The sequence below is a fragment of the Wyeomyia smithii genome, chromosome 2 (assembly GCF_029784165.1).
Source record: "Wyeomyia smithii strain HCP4-BCI-WySm-NY-G18 chromosome 2, ASM2978416v1, whole genome shotgun sequence".
NCBI classification, from domain to species: Eukaryota; Metazoa; Arthropoda; class Insecta; order Diptera; family Culicidae; genus Wyeomyia; species Wyeomyia smithii.
In genome coordinates, this window is record NC_073695.1 from 65,610,837 (window position 1) to 65,632,756 (window position 21,920).

General features: G+C 40.2%; 1 protein-coding gene across 1 annotated transcript; it reads right to left on the reverse strand.

Annotated features, from left to right (window-relative positions):
- Window positions 1-1,271: 1,271 nt before the first annotated feature.
- Window positions 1,272-2,948, reverse strand: LOC129719651 (putative odorant receptor 92a). Its single transcript, XM_055671045.1, has 6 exons — window positions 2,848-2,948; window positions 2,395-2,773; window positions 2,052-2,335; window positions 1,788-1,992; window positions 1,570-1,725; window positions 1,272-1,493 (listed from the first exon to the last, which is right to left on the reverse strand). The coding sequence occupies exons 1-6, from the start codon at window positions 2,946-2,948 to the stop codon at window positions 1,440-1,442; spliced, it is 1,179 nt and encodes a 392-aa protein (XP_055527020.1). The 3' UTR covers window positions 1,272-1,439.
- Between the last annotated feature and the right edge of the window lie 18,972 nt (window positions 2,949-21,920).

Here is a 21,920-nt window from a genome sequence, read left to right on the forward strand (position 1 = left end):
CGCCCTAATTCTGGGCGGTTCTTAATTCTGCGCACTTCGTATTAAAATGTCAAAAAAATATCAATTAAAAGCAGACTTTCAAAAATGAAGTTTGGAAGTGATTTCCTCTATATTAACTGTTAACTTTCTGCTTATGTTTCCTTTCTTACTAAACGACATCAACGTTTTGGTACGAAGTGCGCAGAATTAGGACGCCTCACGGTACATAGAAACGCTCAAATGAGAAGCCTTTTTTTTTAAACCGGAATAAAAAGTTTTACCTCACCCGCTGTATGCCCAAAATTAAGTACTCCGTTTTTATTGCATATAAAGAAACTCATTTTTGGAACGATAAAAATCGTTATAAATTTTTGCAAGATAAAAATGTATGCATTTGATCGTTGACAACGGTAATAGTGAAAATCAAAAAAAAAAAAAAAAGAATCAGTAGCAAATATAAACTTGCTCAAATTCCTATGAAAATTTAAAAAAAATGTTCTCAAGAAATTGTACTTCAAGATAAATAAAAAATCGATTTCTTGAATCGATAGAGTGTGTTTGACAGTGCCATGAATTACTTCTCTATATATAGATTCCTTGTGTTAGGTAAACAAGATTTAGAAGACTATGAATAGTATCACAATTTTTATTGCAAGTGCAGAAACTAGATACACAAGATTTATACGACATGTTGGTAACAATGTGATATTATGTGTGATCGAACTGAGTAATATGAATAGTAACGGTCATGTTTAGTGAAGATAGTTTACTTTATAAAATCAATGCTAACGCCGCTAGTTATTAAGAAGCAGAAACTTTTACCTCTCCATTTTTTTTAGAGATGCTCAATAGCATGAACAGTCACTCCTCAAGTATGGGTCACTCTGACAAAAATACGTAGAGGCATAGTCTTATACTTTCAGTTGTTCCCTTATTTAAGTGAGGGAAAATTAATAATCTTGATTATCGACCCCCAATTGTGACACTGGTAAATTTGGCGCTCATTTGTGGATCAGTACTTTGTCTATTTTCGATATTTTTTGCATAAAAGTGCATCAAAACTGAAAAAAAACTTATTTCCAGACTGTCGCTCCAATAAAATTACCTTTGTGATGGGTGATGGAGATCTTTTAGACTAAATGATCTTCCTCCATCTTGGATGCCAGAAGGAACGCATATGTAGGTAAAGCAAAGCAAAGCCTTGGAGCTACATTCCGATACGGAACTCGACCTTCTGTTTATTTATTCACAAACTTCGCAGCCGATTTTCAGTGTACAGGACAATTCCGGGGCTAGTGCTATGATCCTACTGACACTGACAGTAGCTATGTAGGTAATATTTTACATTTCCACCGACTTATACACATCAGTTGTTTTATAATTATTTTGTTTCCCGCTGATTGACCAATAATTGCAGAGTGACTATAACTGATCAGTTTACTTAAATTGTATTCCACCAACTACTTACTAACAGTTCTGAAAAGAGTAAAGAATGAATATGATCGGCTCAGTACCTGTAAAGTAGCAGCAATTTAAAAATATGTCAATTCAGTTCATACGAATACTCGTCTGTAATGTTTTTTTTCTTACCGACAGAAAAGTTTCGTAAGAAATAGGAAAATAGCCATAAACTCTGAATTCAAAAGGCTTTTGAGCTCGCATCATTACTATCATTAGATCTTTTTTGAACGAAGAGTTCCCTTCCATCCAATTGCAGTTAACCAAAGCTTCATTGATGGTTGATGACTATTGTAAATAATAAATAATAATTTTCTTGTTTTTACTAAATATTTTTAGTTTGCTGTTACCATGTGCGTTACCCGATTGCCATAATAACACCAGTACAGAAGTTGAATGAATACTGATATCGCGTAAACAGTAAAGCGTAGAAATATGAACAATTCATCGGTAGTTATTGTTGCTTCAAACGCTGTGAGGCAAATCATCGATAAGCTGCAGCCAAGTTGCGCCATCAGCATCGGTTGATACAGAGCGTTGACCTTCTGACCAAAGCTGGAAGACAAATTCTATCAATAGTATTAGTTCCTAATCCATTAGGATTCTAATGATACTCCAATAATTCCTGATGTCTTTTAATTAACTTTTGCGCATCCCGCTCTAGTTGGGCACTGTCACATTCATCCGTGCCGATTGCCTTAAAGTCACGAAACAAAACATGATAGTGGAGTGTCATCTGACTCATAACCTGGCCCCCGATGCCGTCGATAAAGACTATCGCCTGTATGATAAAGGTACTCATCCACAGTTGAAAGCAAAAGATAATCGCAGAGTGTCCAGCTGAATCCATTTCCATTGGGAATTTGGCCCGAATCGGCATAGTTGAATCAAACAATGACTACGGAGAATTTCAACATTAGTTGTCGCAGTTAAAATTCGATTTTTCGTTATCCTTACATGTCCGCATATTGCAATTATCAGCGACCAACCGAGAAAAACTGTGATGACGATCAGAACGTACTCTTCTATGAAATACTTCCTAGTCAAATCTCGAACCGTCTTGTCACGCTCGTTGTTCTGCTTGTTGAATAATTTGAACTTTTCGAAAATCTGCTCAAACTCGCTGGAATAATAATTATGGTACCATTTTTTGTACAAAACCAACACAACTCCCGACGACACACACAAGTTGTCGCCCAACGCTATTAAATCGTTATAGATATCCATCCAATCCCACAAGAGTGTACAAGCGTGGAGGAACATTCCAACATTTACCAAATAAAAATAGACACGGTAGCGCCTGGTTTGTTGCTGATGTCGCCATTGTCCAAGGAAACTGAGTTCATGTAAAGATTCACACGAAAAAGTCAGAAAGTTTGATTATCAACATTTGGAATGTTGTATACTTACGTTAATATGTTAAGGGAAAATTGAATGCAGATCATGTCCGGGTATTCCTGCTCTTTGAAAATTCGTTTGATTTTGGCAAAATGCAACTTAAAGCGTTCCATTGTTAAGCCTGGCTGTCGCGACGGTTTAGCGTCCTTTAACGTTGCAGGGACTTTAAGCAATCGTTTTTTGCATAACGATGAGTGAATTCTTACGAGCGCTTGGGGCAATCGAACCAATTATTTTCAATAACGGATCATCTATAATTGAGGCGAGTCTAAGTGTATAGGACGGCATTTAAAAAAATCAAAGAAAAACGATACGACGTTGTTTCTTCCTGACCATAACATGTAATTAACTGCGAAAGTAAAATCTAACCTATCAAATTATGTGGCTGCCTTCTAATTAGTCGTTTGCAGTTATGGTAGTAACAACTCGCTGCATTGTACTACCTAATTAAGTTTGCTAAGTTGCTGTTCATTTTTCGTATACTTTCAACTTATGAAACTGAATGAAAGATTTCGAACAAATACGTTAAAACTTTTGTCGAAATTATCGAGAGTACAAAAACCAAAAATCTGTCATATTTGTACAAATATATTATAAATAATTCTGTGTGATTGAATAAAAAAAAAATAAAACAAAAAACTGATAATATAACAATATCGCACGCTTACCCTTGGGGCTAATAGCGGTCTCGATCAACTAGATTAGTTGAGAGAATTCGTTATCGATTTTGTTTTTGGCACATTTTGCATGTGTAGGATAAGTACAACGATGCACCGTGCCCCAGTGCTGAAGCGAGAAAATTTCCAGCTCGAAAAGATCCTCGACTCGATCGAGAATCGAACCCGATATCACAACCGTGTGGGAGAGCTAGCCGACCGACATCGCTAACCATAGAACAACCGGGACCACAAAAAACTGATAATGTGTATGTAAATATGAAAGTAACAAAAATGGCAAACATGGATGAAAAAGGAGAAAAATGGTATAGGGTCATTTTTCGGCAAATGCAGCCAATTTTATTTTAAATTTGATAATTTCATCATGTTTCTCGGAAAATTTTACATTAAAAACACTTGTCACCCTGAGGTTATATGAGCGAATCTCGAGATATAAAATTTTTACAAAAATAGTTCCAAATCTTCAAATTAATTTTTCCAATCGACATCAAAATTGGGATTTTTCACACTGACACTAGATAAATAATTCCCCCAACTTTAAGCAAAATCTGTGATGGTCGTGTCCAAGTTTGTGCTTCATCATGATCACTTCGTATGGAATAGTCCTGTGCGCCGCCACGCCGCGCCGCCGCCGCCGACACTTTTACCCACGACTGCCGGAAATTTTTACTGCGCCGATAGTGGTTGTATATGCTGGATTTTTTCTTGATTAGTTAGAAATATCCAAATCACAGCCGATAAGAGAACACTCGTACATTAAGTAAGGGGCCATCCACATACCACGTGGACAGATTTTGAACGATTTTCAGCTATTTTCCACCACCATGGTGATATTTGCGAACTTTTCGGTCAGAATGGGTCGCTTTCGACCCGTCATATTAAGGCGCGATTTTCATGGAAATTACATAATATAGTTAATGTGATTTTGTTGCTTTTTTCAACACTTTTCCAAACATACAAAGATTTTCCAGATGGTAATGACAATGAATATGTTCCAAAAGCCGCAATAGAAAATGAAAAATCTGTGGAGTTTAACGAAAAAGAAGTATGAAAAGAGTTTCCCATTCTTTTAAGTTTTTTTGAGTAACCTAACAAAATATATGAAAGCTGAAAACGACGTAAGATTAATCGAATTTTCCCAAAGTAGGTCTACGGTTAATCAAAATGAACACATCGAAAAACTCTATCTTATTCCTAAGCTGAACGTCTCTGGGAAGAGTATTCCTTGTATTTTTTTATTGTGAACTCGTTGATATTTTTTTGGGATTTACACCTTTTTGTACTTTCTGTGCTTGATTTATTATTTTCTGTTTGTTCAATTGTCTTTTTACTTGATTTCTTACCATTTTTATTTCTATTTTGACGTCCTTACAACCCTGACGCATACATTTTTATTTATGAGCATTGAAAAAAATATATATTCGAACATGAGAGTACAAATGCAAACATTCAGCGCAATATTTTATAAGTGGTAATTAATGTCACGCCGCGTGTAGCCGCCGCCGCCGATAAAACCCAACGGCGTCACGCCGGCGCGCCGATCGCCGCCGAGGTAGAATGATTTCTACGCCGCCGCCGCAGATGATATGGTCGGCGCACAGGTCTAGTATGGAATAACCCTAAAAGTTGTTGAAACAACATAAATACTCGAGAGCTCGCAAATGCTACAAAATAAACCGGAAAAAATGTATTATTATCATACTTTTTTTTCATTTATTTACCGTTTATGAACAAACTTTTATTACCTCATACATTCATACAAACTTAACCTAAGGATGCATACATAACGTTGAATTATATAATACAAGAAGATGGAAAGGTTTAGTTTATTTACTCGTACCTAACACATATTTCTTAGCATATGTTAAGAAATTTGTTGAAATGTTTATAAATTAAATTTCTATTGTTCCCACGATAATCTCTTATAATTTTTTTGAACATAAAAAGATTAGCGTTTTTATAACTAACCCTATCATAAGCAACTGCTTCTGAAACTAGCCATAAAGCACTCTTGGCTCTAAAACTTTTCACATTAATACCTGTATATAAAATTTCATCTGGAGACGAAAGTTTCAACTATAATCTATCCTTAATTACTTCTGATACCCAGTTCCAAACAATTTTTGTTTTATTACAGTTCTTAATTCTATGACTATTCGTATCTGGTTTTCCGCAAACCTCACACAAATGACTGATGATACCCGCTATATTATGATCGCTCATTTTTATTCTATTTGTAAATGCATCATTAAATACTTCAAACAATATCGATTTGGCTCTTGTTGTAATAAAATTCTCGCTCATATTTTCCCATATATTATCCCAACAAAGTGTCGGAAATTTTTTTCAACCTTAACTTCAATATTTTTTTTCGACAAACGATTTTGGTAAATCATTCTATTTGTTATTAGTTTATCATCTGATTCATTTCTCTGGCTAATTCTAACATTTTTTTCGTATTTGGCGTAACGTTAGCAAGATTAACATTCCCTACCAGGGGATGGTCTACTCTTTCCCCATTTTCAAATAACAAATTTATAATGAAGAGTGTCTGACATTGTGTCTCTGGGTCCAATAATTTAAGACCTCCTTTTTCGGCATCTAAGTAAAGATGCTCACTGTGAACCCTGAACATCTTGTGGTGTTTCCACAAAAACTGTTCTGCTATCATTTTTATTTCAGCAATATGGCTATTGTTTGGTGGAACAACGTGACCTAAATAGGGTATCGAACGTCTTCGTCAGTGGTTTTCTTCGGCCCCCTTTTGCATAGGATTGCTGCAGAAAAACTGCCAAAGAAAACCACTGACGAAGACGTTCGATACCCTACCATAATTTCGAGAGCAAAAACGTATTTAAAGTTATCACTTTTTCGATAAGATTCATTCGTCGTGAATGAAATAGAAAAACCGAGGATGTAAATTTCGCTATTATTGAACATACATTTTCATTTATTTTTGAAATCCAGATTTCCTTAAGTTTATTTTTATTTTTGTACTTAGAGAATATTGATTAACACATTCTGGAATAAAATCCAACTCTTCGTCATTTCTAATTAATATTGTTATATCGTCGGCGAAAGCTCTAATTTTAATAAACATATCTTTTATCAGTATTCCTCTCAAATTTGCATAAATTTGCCTGATGAGTGGCTCTATATACAAAATAAATAGAGTCATGGACATTGGGGATCCTTGCCACACTGATCTACTGATTCTGAAAGAATTTGTTAGGCTTCCGTTTACCAGTACTTGTGAAGTCGCTATCGAGTACAAACTTTCAAAAGTTGAAATTAGCTGTATGGGTATTCTGAATCCTTCCAGAATCTCCCACAAACGTTTATGGTCGACAACATCGAGTGCCTTCTCAAGGTCCAAACTCAAAAGGGCAAATTTCATGTGTTTTGATTGTTGTGCTTTAATCACCAAAGTTCTCAAAATGTTTAAACTATCGAGGCATGACTTACCAGGAATTACTGTTGATTGACTCTCGCCAACCACTTTTTCGATTCGTTCTGGGATTCTACTCTTTACGAGTTTCATGAATAACTTGTAGTCAGAGTTCAACAGAGTAATTGGTCTAAAATTACTAAGGTCTTTTGAGGTACCACTTTTTGGAATTAGTGTTATTACACCGCTGGAGAAACACTCCATAGGTAACAAAGAATTGTCCATAAATCCGTTTAACAGTTTCAGAAGGTCAACTTTCACCAAGTCGAAATGTGTAATATAGAATTCGTACGTTATTCCATCCGGCCCAGGAGCCTTTTTCTTGGATGATGCACTTATAGCCTTTTGCAATTCAGCTTCACTGAATTTTTCTGTAAGCTGAATGCCAGTTTCGCGATCAAACGAGTTGATAACGTAATCTAGAGCTGAACAGGAAGAAGCAACTGCAGAATCCCTTGTAAATAGCTTTGCATAGTAATCAAAGACCATAGGTTTTAGTTCCACTGGATTTGAAACTAAACCGTTTTCTCCTTTAAGTGAGGTTAACGCTGGTTGCGATTTTCTTTTAAGGGGGGACCCTACTCTAGAAGGTCGAAAAATCATGAATTTTCATATTTTTTTTTTGCTGTATAGAGTAAAGTGAAGTGTGTGGCTATTTTGGCTATTTATTTATTTATTTTTATTTATTATTGCCAAAATGGCGGCCATTTTAGTAAAAAAATTATTTTTTTTTCATGAAAAATCACTATTTAAAAAATCATAAAACATTGAAAAAATCAGATATCAAAAAACGGCTACGTAACAAGTTAGATAATCCATTTTCACATGTAAAAAAAAAATTCAGCAAAATCGGTTAAGTAGATGCTGAGAAAAATTTACCACCAGTTGAAAAAACATGGTTTCGAGAGAAACGCTGCTTACAGCGTAATCCTCACTATATTTGTATCCAGAACGTGCAAAATATATCTTCAAATATACCTTAATCAATAGCCACAATATCCGAACACATCACTCTACTCTAAGCATCCGAAAAAAAATACGAAAATTTATTATTTTTCGACTTTCCAGGGTAGGGTCGCCCCTTAATCATCTTCGAGACATGATACAGCCCAAATTTCTCTCCTTCTAATAGTGTCGAGGGTTGAAAACGATTAGCATAACTTTCTAATCTTGACATTTCAATTTCTAACAACCTTGATTTTGCAATGCTTATTTCATTTGAAAATTTATCTCCATTTTTTCGCTTTTCGCACAAATCACTTAACTTATTGTTCCACACATCCTTTTTCCTTCTGACTCTATCGTTGAATTCGTAAGCTATCCTTTTATAGAATTGTTTTATCCTTTTTTTTAGATCATAAGACCACCATTCCGATAACCGATAAAACAGAGGTGGCCAGGCGTTGGAAGGAACACTTCAATGTGCTGTTGAACGGTGAGGGAAACAGTGGATGGTGGTCAATGTCAAGCTGTGGATCCACCATCCATGGACGAGGTGAAGAAAGCAGTGAATAAGCTGAGAAACTGCAAGGCAGCCGGGAAGGACGGCATTCCCACCGAACTCTTCAAAGTCGGGAGCGAACAGCTGTATCGTGCCATCCATCGGATCATGCTGAGAGTGTGGTCTGATGAAGCATTGCTCTCGGACTGGTTGAAGGGTCTCATATGCCCGATCTACAAAAAAGGTCATCGCCTGGGCTGTAGCAAGTATCGGGGCATAACTCTTCTCAATACCGTGTACAAAATTCTCTCCCGCATCCTTTTCCACAGACTGAGGTCGTTGCAGGAGACCTTTGTTGGCGAGTACCAATGCGGTTTTCGGGGGGGACGCTCCACGACGGACCAAATGTTTACCTTGCGACAAATCCTCGATAACTTTCGAGAATACAACTTGCAGACGCACCATCTGTTCATAGACTTCAGGGCAGCGTACGATTCAGTCGAGAGAAATGAGTTATGGCAGATTATGATTGAACATGGCTTCCCAACAAAGCTGATTAGGCTGATACGTGCCACCCTTGAAGGTTCTACATCAAGCGTCACGATAGCCGGTGAGATATCGGACTCGTTCGTGACGTTAGATGGTTTGAAGCAGGGTGACGGGCTGTCGAACTTATTGTTCAACATCGCATTGGAAGGTGCTATACGGAGGGCTGGTGTGCAGAGAAGCGGCACCATCATTACGAAGTCGCACATGCTTCTCGGTTTTGCGGACGATATGGACATCATTGGTATCAATCGTAGAGCTGTGGAAGAGGCCTTCGGACCTCTCAGGAGGGAAGCTGTGAGACTAGGGCTTGTCATAAACTCTGCTAAAACGAAATACATGGTGGCTGGCAGAGTGCGTGGTAGTCCGTCGGATGTTGGTGCTGCGGTGGTGCTAGATGGGGAAACATTTGAAGTAGTCGACGAATTTATTTACCTGGGAACATTAGTGACATGTGACAACGAGGTTAGCCGTGAGATAAAGAGGCGGATAGCAACCGCAAACGGGGCCTTTTACGGACTACGTAACCAGCTAAGGTCCCGCAGTCTGCAAATCCGTACTAAACTTGCACTCTATAAAACACTGATTCTTCCGGTGGCTCTCTACGGCCATGAATCATGGACGCTGAAAGAGGCTGATCGGCGAGCTCTTGGTGTTTTTGAGCGTAGGATTTTGCGTTCAATCCTTGGCGGCAACCTATAAAATGGTGTTTGGCGCAGACGCATGAGCCATGAAGTGTACCAGGCATACAAATCGGCGGATATAGTCAAGCGGATAAAACACGGCAGGCTTCAGTGGGCTAGGCATGTAGCGAGAATGCCGGATGAGCGTCAAGCGAAGGCTATATTTAGCAGGAGTCCCGATAGAGGTCGTCGACTTCGGGGTAGACCCCGCACTCGTTGGACGTGTGCTGTCGACGAGGATGCACGCGAAATAGGTGTTAGGGGCGATTGGAGGATAGCAGCCCCAGACCGAGGGACATAACGACGTATTCTGGATTCGGCACCGGATCGATAATCGGTCTGTCGCCTCAAAAGTAAAGTAAAGTAAGACCACAATTCGCTATAACTATTTGTATATTTCTACCTTTTTTTTTAAATCACTGTATTCTTTACGAAATTCTTCTTGCACTTGGGGATCGTTCAACAGATTCCCATTGAATTTCCAGTACCCGCGACCGGACACTGGGGAACACTGACTTCCTATTATTTCATAATCAATCACTACTGCATGATGATCAGAAAATGATACTGGAACAACTACACACTTCGTTACTCTGCAGGCAAAGTCCTTTGAAACATATGCTCTGTCCAACCTCGAGGCAGAGTCGCCTCTGAAAAAAGTGGTGTCACGCTTAGCACCTTTCACCGAAAACGCCACATCTCGAAGGCTCATCAAAGACACTATTGGCTTCAGACCATTGGAGAAGTTGTAAGCCTTCCCTGTGCAATCCTTAGCATCCACTACACAGTTGAAATCGCCCGCCATAAAAATATTTTCAGTTCCAGCTTTATTCAAATGAACAACAACAGCATCTGTGAACAATTCTTCCCTCTCGGCCCGGTATGAGTTCCTGAGTGACCATATACGTTAACGAAATTGACTCCATCAGCTGCTAGAGATATTAGATGTCCTCCGGGATCCATTAACAAACCATCACAATCCACCGATTTTCTAATCAGAATCGCAGTTCCCTTATTCGTTTCACTAATATTTACAAATGCCTTGTGGCTTGATATGAAAGAGAAATCATCTAAATGAACCTCCTGAAGGAAGGCGATATCAATATCATTCGACATTAGGAACTGTTTTAGTAACATCTTTTTCGCAGTAATACTTATAGCATTGATGTTAATTGTAGCAAATTTTCGAATATAATTCATTTCACACTACATCGATCGAACCCGATACATGAGCATGACGACCGAACGGCAAAATGACAACGTAGCGAAACAAAAAAGGTTCATCTTTACCAACTGTCATGAGCAACACGCGGATCGCAACGATATAGTACATAACCTTCAAAATCACCAATTTCACTTGCTCTTGCTACGCTTTCCTTTCTTTTTCCCCGCATCTTTATTTGGCTTTGGTACTGAAACAATAGCATCTAGGGTACTTTGCGACACGTTCAACCGCCGCGATGATATTTTATTCTCGACCTTAACAAATTCCGAGGTCGCATCTTCGTCTGCCTCACCCGAATCACCAGGATCAGAGTGTTGACGTTTAACAGCCATTTTTTCGAAACTTTTGTCTTTATCCATCGAAGCACACTCGAATATACTCTCCTCTCTCTCTTCATTCTCCTGTACTCCCAGAGACTTGTTCTGCTTTTTGGCGGACACCAGCGGAACCATTTTGAGATTCCTCGACTCACTGCATCCGAGTAACTCAGCTGGCTTATGGTAGAAAATTCGCTACCACTTGGACTTGGGCGCTGCGGCGTTCCTTTTATTGTTCTGGGGGCAGTCAGCCTTCGAATGTCCTTCCAGTCTGCATATGAAGCATCTCTACTTCAAACCATCATAAAAGATTCTTCCACGATGGCCGAGAAAGAATAGCGATGCGGGAATCTCCTTCTTTACTTCAATTTACACCCCTCTTACTCCCGTGAACATGTTTAATTCGAGCTCTGCTGGAAATTTTTCCTTTACCAGACGCTTTACAGCACCGTATTTGGCTAACACAGCAGTAATCTCTGAGTCCGGTACCTCCGGACGAAGATCGAAGATGCGCACATACTTTTACTAGTTCCCAGCTATGTCCAGTGATGCCACATTTTCATCTGTATTTTGGAGCTCAAAAAATCTTATCACCTTGGTAAAATTTGAAAAAATCTGTAAAATAAAATCTGCATACGTACTGGACATATCCTTCTCGAAAAAAAAATTCAATATAGCTTGTTTAACATTTTTTCCGCGAATTCATTCATGCACACGTTTATGCGTAGCATATGAATATAATAAAACCTCCGACACGCTCCATCGCATTTGAGTTAATTTATATTTTTCAACTTAATAAAGAAGTTTAATTTATGACCCCAAAGCAAAGCAAAGCCTTGGTGCTACATTCCGTATCGGAACTCGACCTTCTGTTTATTATACACAGACTTCGCAGCCAACTGTTAAGTGTACAGGACAATCGCGGGGCTAGCGCTACGATCCTACTGACACTAACAGTCTCTCCCGAGCCGAGACTCGAACCTACGACGACTGGCTTGTTAGGCCAGCATCGTACCTCGAAACCAGCTGGGAATTTACGACCCCATGAAAACCAAGAAAATCTGTATAAATCTGTATTATTTCCAGAAAATCTGTAATCTGTATATGCAGATATCTGTATGAAAATACGCAAAAAATCTGTATAAATACAGATAAATCTGTATATGTGGCATCACTGGCTATGTCCATTTTAACCTCAACATTGTTACCGTTCGGGTAACAAAACGGTAGAATGCCGGGGTTTTGTTCTCAAGCTTCTTCCATTGCACCCACTGACTTGAATTTTAGGTACACAGATCTTTCTTCCAACACTTTGTACATTGTCTCCATCGAGTCCAAATCGGCGTCAAGGCTAATGGCGAACCTGGCCATTTCCATCAGCGACGGTACTGGTGCTCCTGCGGGAACATGAGCACTAGGGTGTTTGTTACTGGGCTACTTTCCGTGGTAATAACTACCTGATACCGGAATAGATGGAGAAACTAATAACTCGTCAGCCACGTGGCTGCGGAAATAAAGCACGATTGAGGTTAAGCAACATTACAAGATATCTAACTTATGGTAGCAGTGGTCACAGGCTCCTACAAGGGAACATTACAAGATCGAAAAACACGTCTACACACACTTAGAAACGATCGTCAACTGTGGCAAAATAAACCGGAAAAAATGTATTATTATTATACGATAGTATTTCATTCTCTCCGCATCGTACCTAGCAAAGCACCGTTTTGAACTTTCTTCAGACCATTTGCGATGATCATGATTATTTTAGGCCGAAATAATAGTTTGTCATTTTAACTTTTCAGTCACCTGATTGGGTTTAACGACCATTAAAAAATCATTGAGCAAAATAATCGAAAACTTCTTACGTAGTTTCACGTTTCCGTTGGGAATGCCCATAAGCAATAAGTTTTCCTCGAAAAAATCCGAACAATTAAGATTGTTTAGATAAAATATTCCTTTCCATTCAACGGTACGACCACGTGCCTCGAAGGCTACCGGTTATCGAACGCGTAAATAACGATTAATGCCATCTCCTCTTCGGTGCACCGGAACGATTCACTAGCCGTGGGTTGCAGCTTGAAGCGTTTTTCAAGACAAGGGACAACACAATTGAAGAAATTGAAAGCTTTATAAATATTTCATCACAAAAGCTGATGCGTGCCTTTCTTGTCTGCAGTGAGGCCACCGCACGGTTGTGGAATCCATGGGAAACGTGACAGTGCGGACGGATTACCGATCGCGCGGTGAGAAACCTTATTGAAACTGGAAGCTAGACAAACGACCCTTCCCTGGCCCGTTCGGCTCCTCACATGGTGCCCAGGAGCGGAATCGCTGAGATGCGCTTTCCATATAGTTCGGTTTTTTACTTTCAAATCAGAGCCATTCTGCGTGCGTACGGATGATGAGCCTCCCAGCCATCATCATCATCCTTTCAAACAATGGCTAATATTAATGAATTATGACATCTGACGTCGCCTACCGGTGTAGAAACCATTTTAGGGTGACTTATCTCCGAGGTCTTCTATCTCAAGCGAATTGTTATCATTTAAAGCGGCGCGCCATCACAGTCAGCGAGACGAAACGATGATGACAGCCTCTATTGTTAATCGTTGTGATCTTTCTTTACGGTGTGGTAATTTTTCTCGACTTCGTGCCGTCTGAATGTTAAATTCATAAGGATTATCGTCAAATGATGCTAAACGGTTAGTTAACCGGTTAGGATTGGGTGACCGCTTACAACAGTGCACGATGTTATACAATCGAATTTTCTCCTATTGGAAAATTTATTAGCAAATCATCACACTGACGAGATTTATTCGTAGTTACTATCACTGACGAGAACTATAAAAACGACTGAGATTTATTCCTCGCTTGAAAGCTTCGAGGCAATGATAAAAATGATCTTGACACTGCGATATACCGCCCATTAATTGCCCCCTTGCGCGCAAGCAATAGCAATTGATTCCATATCGATCACCAGCAGTCGGCACGAGCTAAGCGCTGCAATTCAATTCGGTACTTATCCCAGCTCACCTGTCCTACTAGGGGGACACCATACTAACGAGGCACATCGGCTCAACTATACATCTTGGATCGTTTGGCATCTTCTGCGCCAGTGCGGAGGACGACCAGCATCCGACTCCCACATATTAGCCTGCCACTTGAGCATTGAGCATCGTGAAAAGCGATGCTGGTGGGTAAAGGCCATTTTGCTGCGGTCTACATCATTAAAAGACTGTTGAGATGTGGTTTATTTATTGCAATACTTCTGAACTTATTTTTATTGGTCTTTTATTGCGCCGTCAGTATTCATTGACAAATGTTACTCTACGGTTAACCACCACAACCGTGGCGGGCGAGTGGCCTGCCACGAAGTCAAGCCAGGTTGATGGTCAAGGGTGGAGCGGCTAGCTTCAATTGGTTGAATTTGCCACCAACTGTTGACAAGAGTCGATGCCCACCTGAAGGCTCTGGTCGGTTTATCCGTTTTATTTGACGCGCAGGTCGTAAAATACAGCGGAAAGACAAAATTTATCTTTGATCTCTTGTAAGAGTATGCGATCGGCATTGCATTGAATTTCTTAGATGAAAGGATAGTTACGGGAATGGTCTATGATAATAATTATAGGATCAGAATTATTTATTCGGAAGTTCTCAAGAAGTTATTTTTAAATAAATAAACGTTAAAACAGTTTTAACGTCAGATACGTAAATCATAGGCCTGTAATTATTCAGCAGCAGATATTTAGTTAAGTATGACTTCTCATCCAAAGTGAAATTTGTTCTTTTTACTCAATTCTCAAAAAATTAAGGAAAAAATGTTAGAAATTCTATGTCGCAAATTATAAGCTAAAAAAAATGTAAACGATTTGATTTGTTTCGACTTCCAGTACAAATTAACAATTGAATTAGTATCCCTAAACCTTATATGAAGGCAGAATGAAATTTGAAGCTCTTTAAGAAGTTTCAAATATTTACTTGCTTTTATAGATTTTCTATATTTTTTCCAACCGACTTTGCAGATTCAAGGGATCTTTTTTGTATTTTAAAAAATTTCTGAAATGAATATAACATCTAACATCTTCACCATATGAATCCATGAATTTTTTCTCCACTCTCCTCGGTCCTGGGCTACTCATAGCCAATCTCGTAGGCGTCTCGACACTCGTAGATCCACTTCAACCTGGTCAAGCCACCTAGCACGTTGGAACCTTCTGTTTCTGGTGCCGGTGGAGTCCTTACCGCACTGTCGTCGGGCCTGCTCGTGACCTGTCCGGCCCATCGCAGCCTCCCTGACGGTGCACAATGGGAATCTCTGCAGTTCGGGATTCATATGCCTGCGCCACTCATTGCTTTCGGTTTATACTCCACCAAATATTGTTCGTGAAAAATGGATCGCAGCAAGCCAAGAGCGCGAATAGACATAAATTTTTGACGTGGTTATAATTCACTAGAAAAATTCGAAAATTATGTTCTTTGTGGTACATTTTCTAAATTACCAGTAGTGCAATAGTGTTTTATTGTTACGTGCTTGAGGTGTTGTCGTTGAAGTGATTCAGGAATAGAAAAAATGCCATCCCAGATAGATACGGCATAATGTGCTTCAAACCTTCAGCTGAATAGTAGAAACAGGCGTTCGTGGTAGCATCAGAGCCCCACTAGCGTTTGGTAGTATTCCTGGATCGGAGTCGAGTTGTTTTGGAACAAAAGCCGGAACGGAAAAATCGACAGTGACATCAGTGAAAAATTTAGAAATCATAAAGGATGGCCACCATCATTTCTTCGCTGTCGCTGCGAGCGTTCAAGGTCAAAACATTTTTGGTTTCGATTTCAGTGGCAGTTTGGGTCCGGCAAGGCCGACCGTCGACAAGAACGGAATCCTGGATGGTGAGTTCGTTCCATGTGATCGTTCACAAGCGAGGGTTGACTAATGTTAGTGCACGCGAAGTGTCAGAGGGAAGCCATTAATTTGTATCATATTGCGCTACACAGTAGGCCTGGCCGTTGATAAGAAAAATGTATGGAAATCATTTACTAGGATCCTTTCAAGTACTGGCTGTGTTAGTGTAGACTAGACTAGACTAGACTAGACTAGACTAGACTCCACCAAATATTGTTCGCATCACTTCCCGTTCAAATACGGCCAGTGCGCTTGTGTCCTCCGTAAGTAGCATCACGGTTTCAAATTCATAGAGAACTACTGATCTAATTAGGGTACTGGCAGCACAGTACTAGTCGGCTGCAACGTGCTTTTGGGTCGTTCCGATAATTGGTGATTTTTCAGTGTTTTTGGTGTTAAAATTCGATAAAATTATGTAGGTTTTTTCTAGTTCGGGTCGCGCCTCGTGTGAAATGAGCAAGGTTCATCCAAGACGGGCTGTCTTACAAGCGAGAGTTGTATTCTGGGATGCGTTTCTTTCGGCTCGCCGGAAAGTTTTCTACTTTTTTTCTCGTTTCCTTGGTGACGGTTCGTGTGAGGTGCTGGTGCAAGGGGCAAGAGTGAGAAACTAAAAGTGAATCATTTTGGCTAAAGGGCCGTTTTATATATTGAAGGAGGTGTGTTCCACAAGTGTTTCTCGCCTTGAAAAGTGGTGTCCCCAGCTGAACATCTGAAAACCAAAAGCTAAGTGTTCCTTTTTTCATTCAATGTGGCTTACTCATATTCGTCTTGTCATTTCTCATCCCAATATGAAAATATTCCGACTAAACGGAATCTTGTTGGATTTTTTTTTGCTATATCAGTAATACCGAATTTTGCCATAAATCATCAATCATGTTGACTCGCACAAGACAGATAGTTAGTACATGCAACTTAGTCGAAGTATATCAGTTGAACATTCTACATAACTTTTGAAGCATCAGCTTTACTGTGAAGAATTGAAGTATAGTGCGCGTTCTGCCATAACGTAAAGTGTTAGTAATAGGGCTGTTTCCCGCGGAATAGTAGTAGTTCAATTAGTGAAACCGCAAAATTCCAGTTCCCCTAATGTCCAGGAGAGTGAAGAGGAAAATTAACGGACCGCTCTCGACATGAGAAGTATCGATACGTTTTCGAAGTTTTTATTTGTTTTGAAGTCACTTGAACCAGCCACAAAACTCAGTGACCGAAAAGTTGAATTAGATACGCTCGCAGCGCCACCACAGTTCACTGGCGGGTAAACGAATTAGCTGCCATGAAAAAGTCGAGCAGATTTGAATATAATACTAATATCGAGGATTTTTTTTCATTCCATACTCAACAAGATGGTTAGATACATAGCAGGAGGAGGGGAGGAACAAAAGTTGGTAAGATCGTTCTAAATTATATTAGAAACATTGAAGTTCATATGACCAAATAATATTCAATACGAGCCACTAATGCAAATTAGTTCGGAAGTGTGAAAACAATGTTATGTCTAATAATATAACAACGTGTTCATGCGGGGCTTAGTGTTTATGAGGAGGATCTCGGAATGTAGGTGTGTTACCAGGCATTCTTGAAATGGATCGTTGGATGAACACTAGAGCTGTCACCTTTCATTTCCAGGACTAAAAATATTTGCATCTTTATATTATGTAATATATTAAAAAATAGAATATATATCAGCTTCAAATAGAAATAGATGCAGATAGGTTTTTTCCATAAACTTCTCTGGCAACGCTGTTGTTGTTTTGTATTGTGTCTTTACGGTCGGTTTTTAATTTTTTGATTTACCCGTGTGTTCTTAATTTATTGATTGTTTAATAGTGACGTATCGTTCGATAAAACATTTCCGAGCAGTGAAATTGTGAAGTTTTCCACCAAAAACTCTTTATCTGCTTGATTTTACGAAAAGTTTGTGCTGGTGTATTAGCTTGAAGATAAACAATACAACAAACAATGGAGTTTGTTTGTGACAAGTGTGCCAAGCCAACTAAGGAGACCGATTGCATTAAATGCCAGGGCTTTTGTGAGACGGTAGCTCACTTTAAATGCGCTGGTCTGAACAACCAGCACTTTACAAAGCTAAAGGCTTGCACAGACAATATTCTTTGGTTTTGCGACGGTTGTTTGAAGTTGCTGAAATTCGCTACTTTTCGTCCCACGGTTGCTGCACTTGGCAATACCTTTGCCGACTTGATACAGCAGCAAATGCCATCAATTAACTAAAGGCTGAGATGCGTAAAGAAGGAACGAAACACATCAGTGTTAATGGAATAGCTGAAGTTACACCCCGCGGCTATCGTAATAATTGGCCAGTATATCGTCCAACAAAACGTCGTCGAGAAGATCAATCAATTTCTAACCGGGACGTTATAGTCGGAACGAAAACAAACCTTTCAACAATAGTTGCCACTGTTCCTGTAGCAGAAAAAAAGTTTTGGGTTTATTTATCCAGAATCCATCCTGACGTTACAATCGAAAACATTCAAACAATGGCAAAAAAATGTTTACAGTGCGACGAGGCACCCGATGTCGTGAGATTGGTGAAAAGAGATGTGGATTTAAAATCGCTTCGCTTCATATCGTTTGAAGTTGGCATTGATCCTACATTGAAAACGGCTGCTTTGGCCCGGTATTTTGTTCAGAGAATTTGAGGATTTCGGAGCAAAAAAAGATCGCGGAATAGTGCCAGTTATGCCACTGGCGAACTCATCAATTGTTCCTTAAATGAAATTTCTCTTCCACCGGGGGATGCTGGGGGCCAGCGGGCCCCCTGTCCAGTTAACCGATCTGACCAAAATATTGTTATTCACGGAGAAGTCAACTTGCTACTACTCGTCCCGCGCAGCATTCAGATTACCGCAGTGACTGTGACACATCGATTACCAAATCCCCCGCTTCAATCGATTCGCTAGCTTGTATCGACGACCAGTTTGTCTTTCTCGGATCCACCCCGGGACGCACTAAATCACGCAACATGGAAGCCCCCAATCCGCTCATCACAGTCGCACCACTGCAGCCAGCGCTCATCAGTCGTCCCGGTCCTGTGTTTGAGTATGGAGAAGAAGTCTTCCAGCTTGCTACTACTGGCAAGTATACTTCTGTTTGCAATAATTCACCACCTGATATTCCCGCACCCCATAGTCAATCATCAATCAACCAACTCGTCATCGAGGCCAACTCTGGACTACGGATAATCTACCAGAATGTTCGGGGTCTACGGACTAAAATAGAGGATTTTTTCTTGACCGCTTCAGAATGTGAGTACGATGTCATTGTACTAACTGAAACGTGGCTGGATGCCCAGATTCATCCAGTGCAGCTGTTCGGTTGCGCTTTCACCGTTCACCGATGTGATCGCAATCAGAATAATAGTTCCAAGACGCGTGGTAGTGGAGTCTTGATTGCTGTTTCGAATCGCTTCAGTAGCTAAATTAACCCTACTCCAGTTTGCGATACACTGGAACAGCTTTGGGTAATTATTACTACGCCGATCTACAGAATCAGTGTCGGTGTTATTTATTTGCCCCCTGATCGTAGGGCTGATGTTAATGCCATCGATAATCACATCCAGTCTATCGGATCTGTTATGTCCAACTTGAACCAAGACGATCTTTCGTTGTTATTTGGTGACTATAACCAATCGGGATTGGTTTGGAGCCGCTCAAATAGTAGTTTGCCAACTATTGACTGTCTTCAATCGCAAATCTCAGCTGCTTGTTCTGCCCTGCTGGATGGATTCAGCCTCCACCATTTGTCTCAACTTAACTACGTCACGAACAGCAACGAGCGTCTCCTCGATTTGGTTCTGACTAACTACGAAACCCGGTGTGAACTCTCTGAGGCAGATGAGCCGTTGGTACCTCTCGACTCAAACCATCCAGCATTGGACTTAACAATCCATCAAACGGTACCAGTTCAATTCGAGGAATACCCAACTGAACCAAGTTTAGATTTCCGCAGAGCCGACTTCGAGACTTTGAGCACGGTTATTTCACAAATCGATTGGCAGTTTTTAGAAAATGACCCTCCTCTTGACGACGCAATCGGCTTTTTCAACCATGCCATTAAAAACGCACTTGCTCACTGTATTCTCCCTCGCCGGCCGACATCAAAACCCCCGTGGTCAAACTCTCGTTTACGGCAGCTTAAGCGACAACGATCCATGGCTCTGCGTAGATATTGCAGAATGCGTAACCCTCTAACGAAACAAGCGTTTAATCACGCTAGCAACTCCTACCGAATTTTAAATCGCTACCTGTACAAACGACATACTCTTCGGATGCAGAGCTGTCTAAGACGGAACCCTAGGCTTTTTTGGACATTTGTCAACAGCAAGAGAAAGGAAGTGGGCCTGCCAAAAAATATGTTTTTGGGTGATAGACATGGCAACACGGCTCTAAAGAAGTGCGCACTATTTGCCCAGCACTTCCAGCAGATTTTTTGTAGCTCTACTGCTACAACCGCAGAGATAAGCTCAGCTCTAGATTGTGTTCCTAGCGACGTAATTGACTTTAGCCCATTCCTGATAACCAACCGTGAAGTAGAAGCTGCAATAGAAAAAAATGAAGTCCTCTTTTGCTCCTGGCCCTGATGGCATACCTTCCTGCGTTTTGAAAAAATGTACAGCTGTTTTTTTTCGCCGGCTTAATTTACTATTTAACTTGTCGCTTCGGCGATGTGCTTTTCCTACCAGCTGGAAATTGTCGGTTATGTTCCCTGTTCACAAAAAAGGTGACAAACGCGATATAGAGAATTACAGAGGCATTACTTCTCTTTGCGCTTGTTCAAAAGTATTCGAAATTATAATTTACAACGCACTTTTTGCTAGTTGCAAGCATTACATCTCGATGGACCAACACGGCTTCTATCCAAATCGTTCTACAACTACCAATCTCGTACAATTTACTACTACTTGCATACAGAACATGACTGAAGGTGCCCAAATCGACGTAGTTTATACAGATTTGAAAGCTGCGTTCGATCGCGTTGACCATGGTGTCCTGCTCGCCAAGTTGGAGAAATTAGGAGTTGCTTCTGCTCTCGTACAATGGCTAAGGTCCTATTTGGTAAATCGAACGCTGTACGTTAAAATCGGATCACAACATTCTACACACTTTCCGAATGTATCCGGCGTTCCGCAGGGTAGTAATTTAGGACCACTGCTTTTTGCACTGTTCATAAATGACGCATCCTTATTACTGCCAGAGCCAAGCCGAATGTTTTTTTGCGGACGATGTCAAATTAATGCGGATTATACGAAGTATCGCTGACTGTCACGAACTCCAGCGGCTTATCAACATTTTTTATAGGTTGTTGGTACACCAACCTGCTAACAATCAGTATCCAGAAATGTTGCGTAATCTCTTTCCATAGAAAAAATGATCCTATAACGTTCAGCTACACCACGTTTGACCAAACATTTACGAAAGTTAACCAGGTTCGAGACTTGGGTGTTACGTTAGACGCATTGCTATCATTCAGGGCGCACTACAACGAGATTATTGCAAAGGCGAATCGACAACTTGCTTTTATCTTTAAGATAGCATCGGAATTCCGCGATCCACTGTGCCTCTCTCTGGTCCGTTCTGTTCTTGAAACGAATTCGGTAGTGTGGTGTCCATTCAACGCAAATTGGATAACAAAAATTGAAGCCGTGCAACGGAAATTCGTTCGTTACGCCCTACGTTCTCTGCCATGGCAAGATCCGCAGCAGCTACCGGAGTATTCTGATCGTTGCCGACTTTTAGGCATAGCAAAACTGCATAAAAGACGTTTTGATGCACAGGCTACCTTCGTATTCAAAATTCTTGCTGGTGAGATTGACGCCCCACGAATTTTA

Coding starts and splice junctions, on each gene's coding strand:
- LOC129719651 (XM_055671045.1), bottom strand. CDS start 2,948: ATGGAACGCTTTAAGTTGCATTTTGCCAAAATCAAACGAATTTTCAAA. Junction 2,774..2,847: donor TTTTCCCTTAACATATTAAC/GTAAGTATACAA, acceptor ACATGAACTCAG/TTTCCTTGGACAATGGCGAC. Junction 1,726..1,787: donor GCAATCGGGTAACGCACATG/GTAACAGCAAAC, acceptor TATTTACAATAG/TCATCAACCATCAATGAAGC.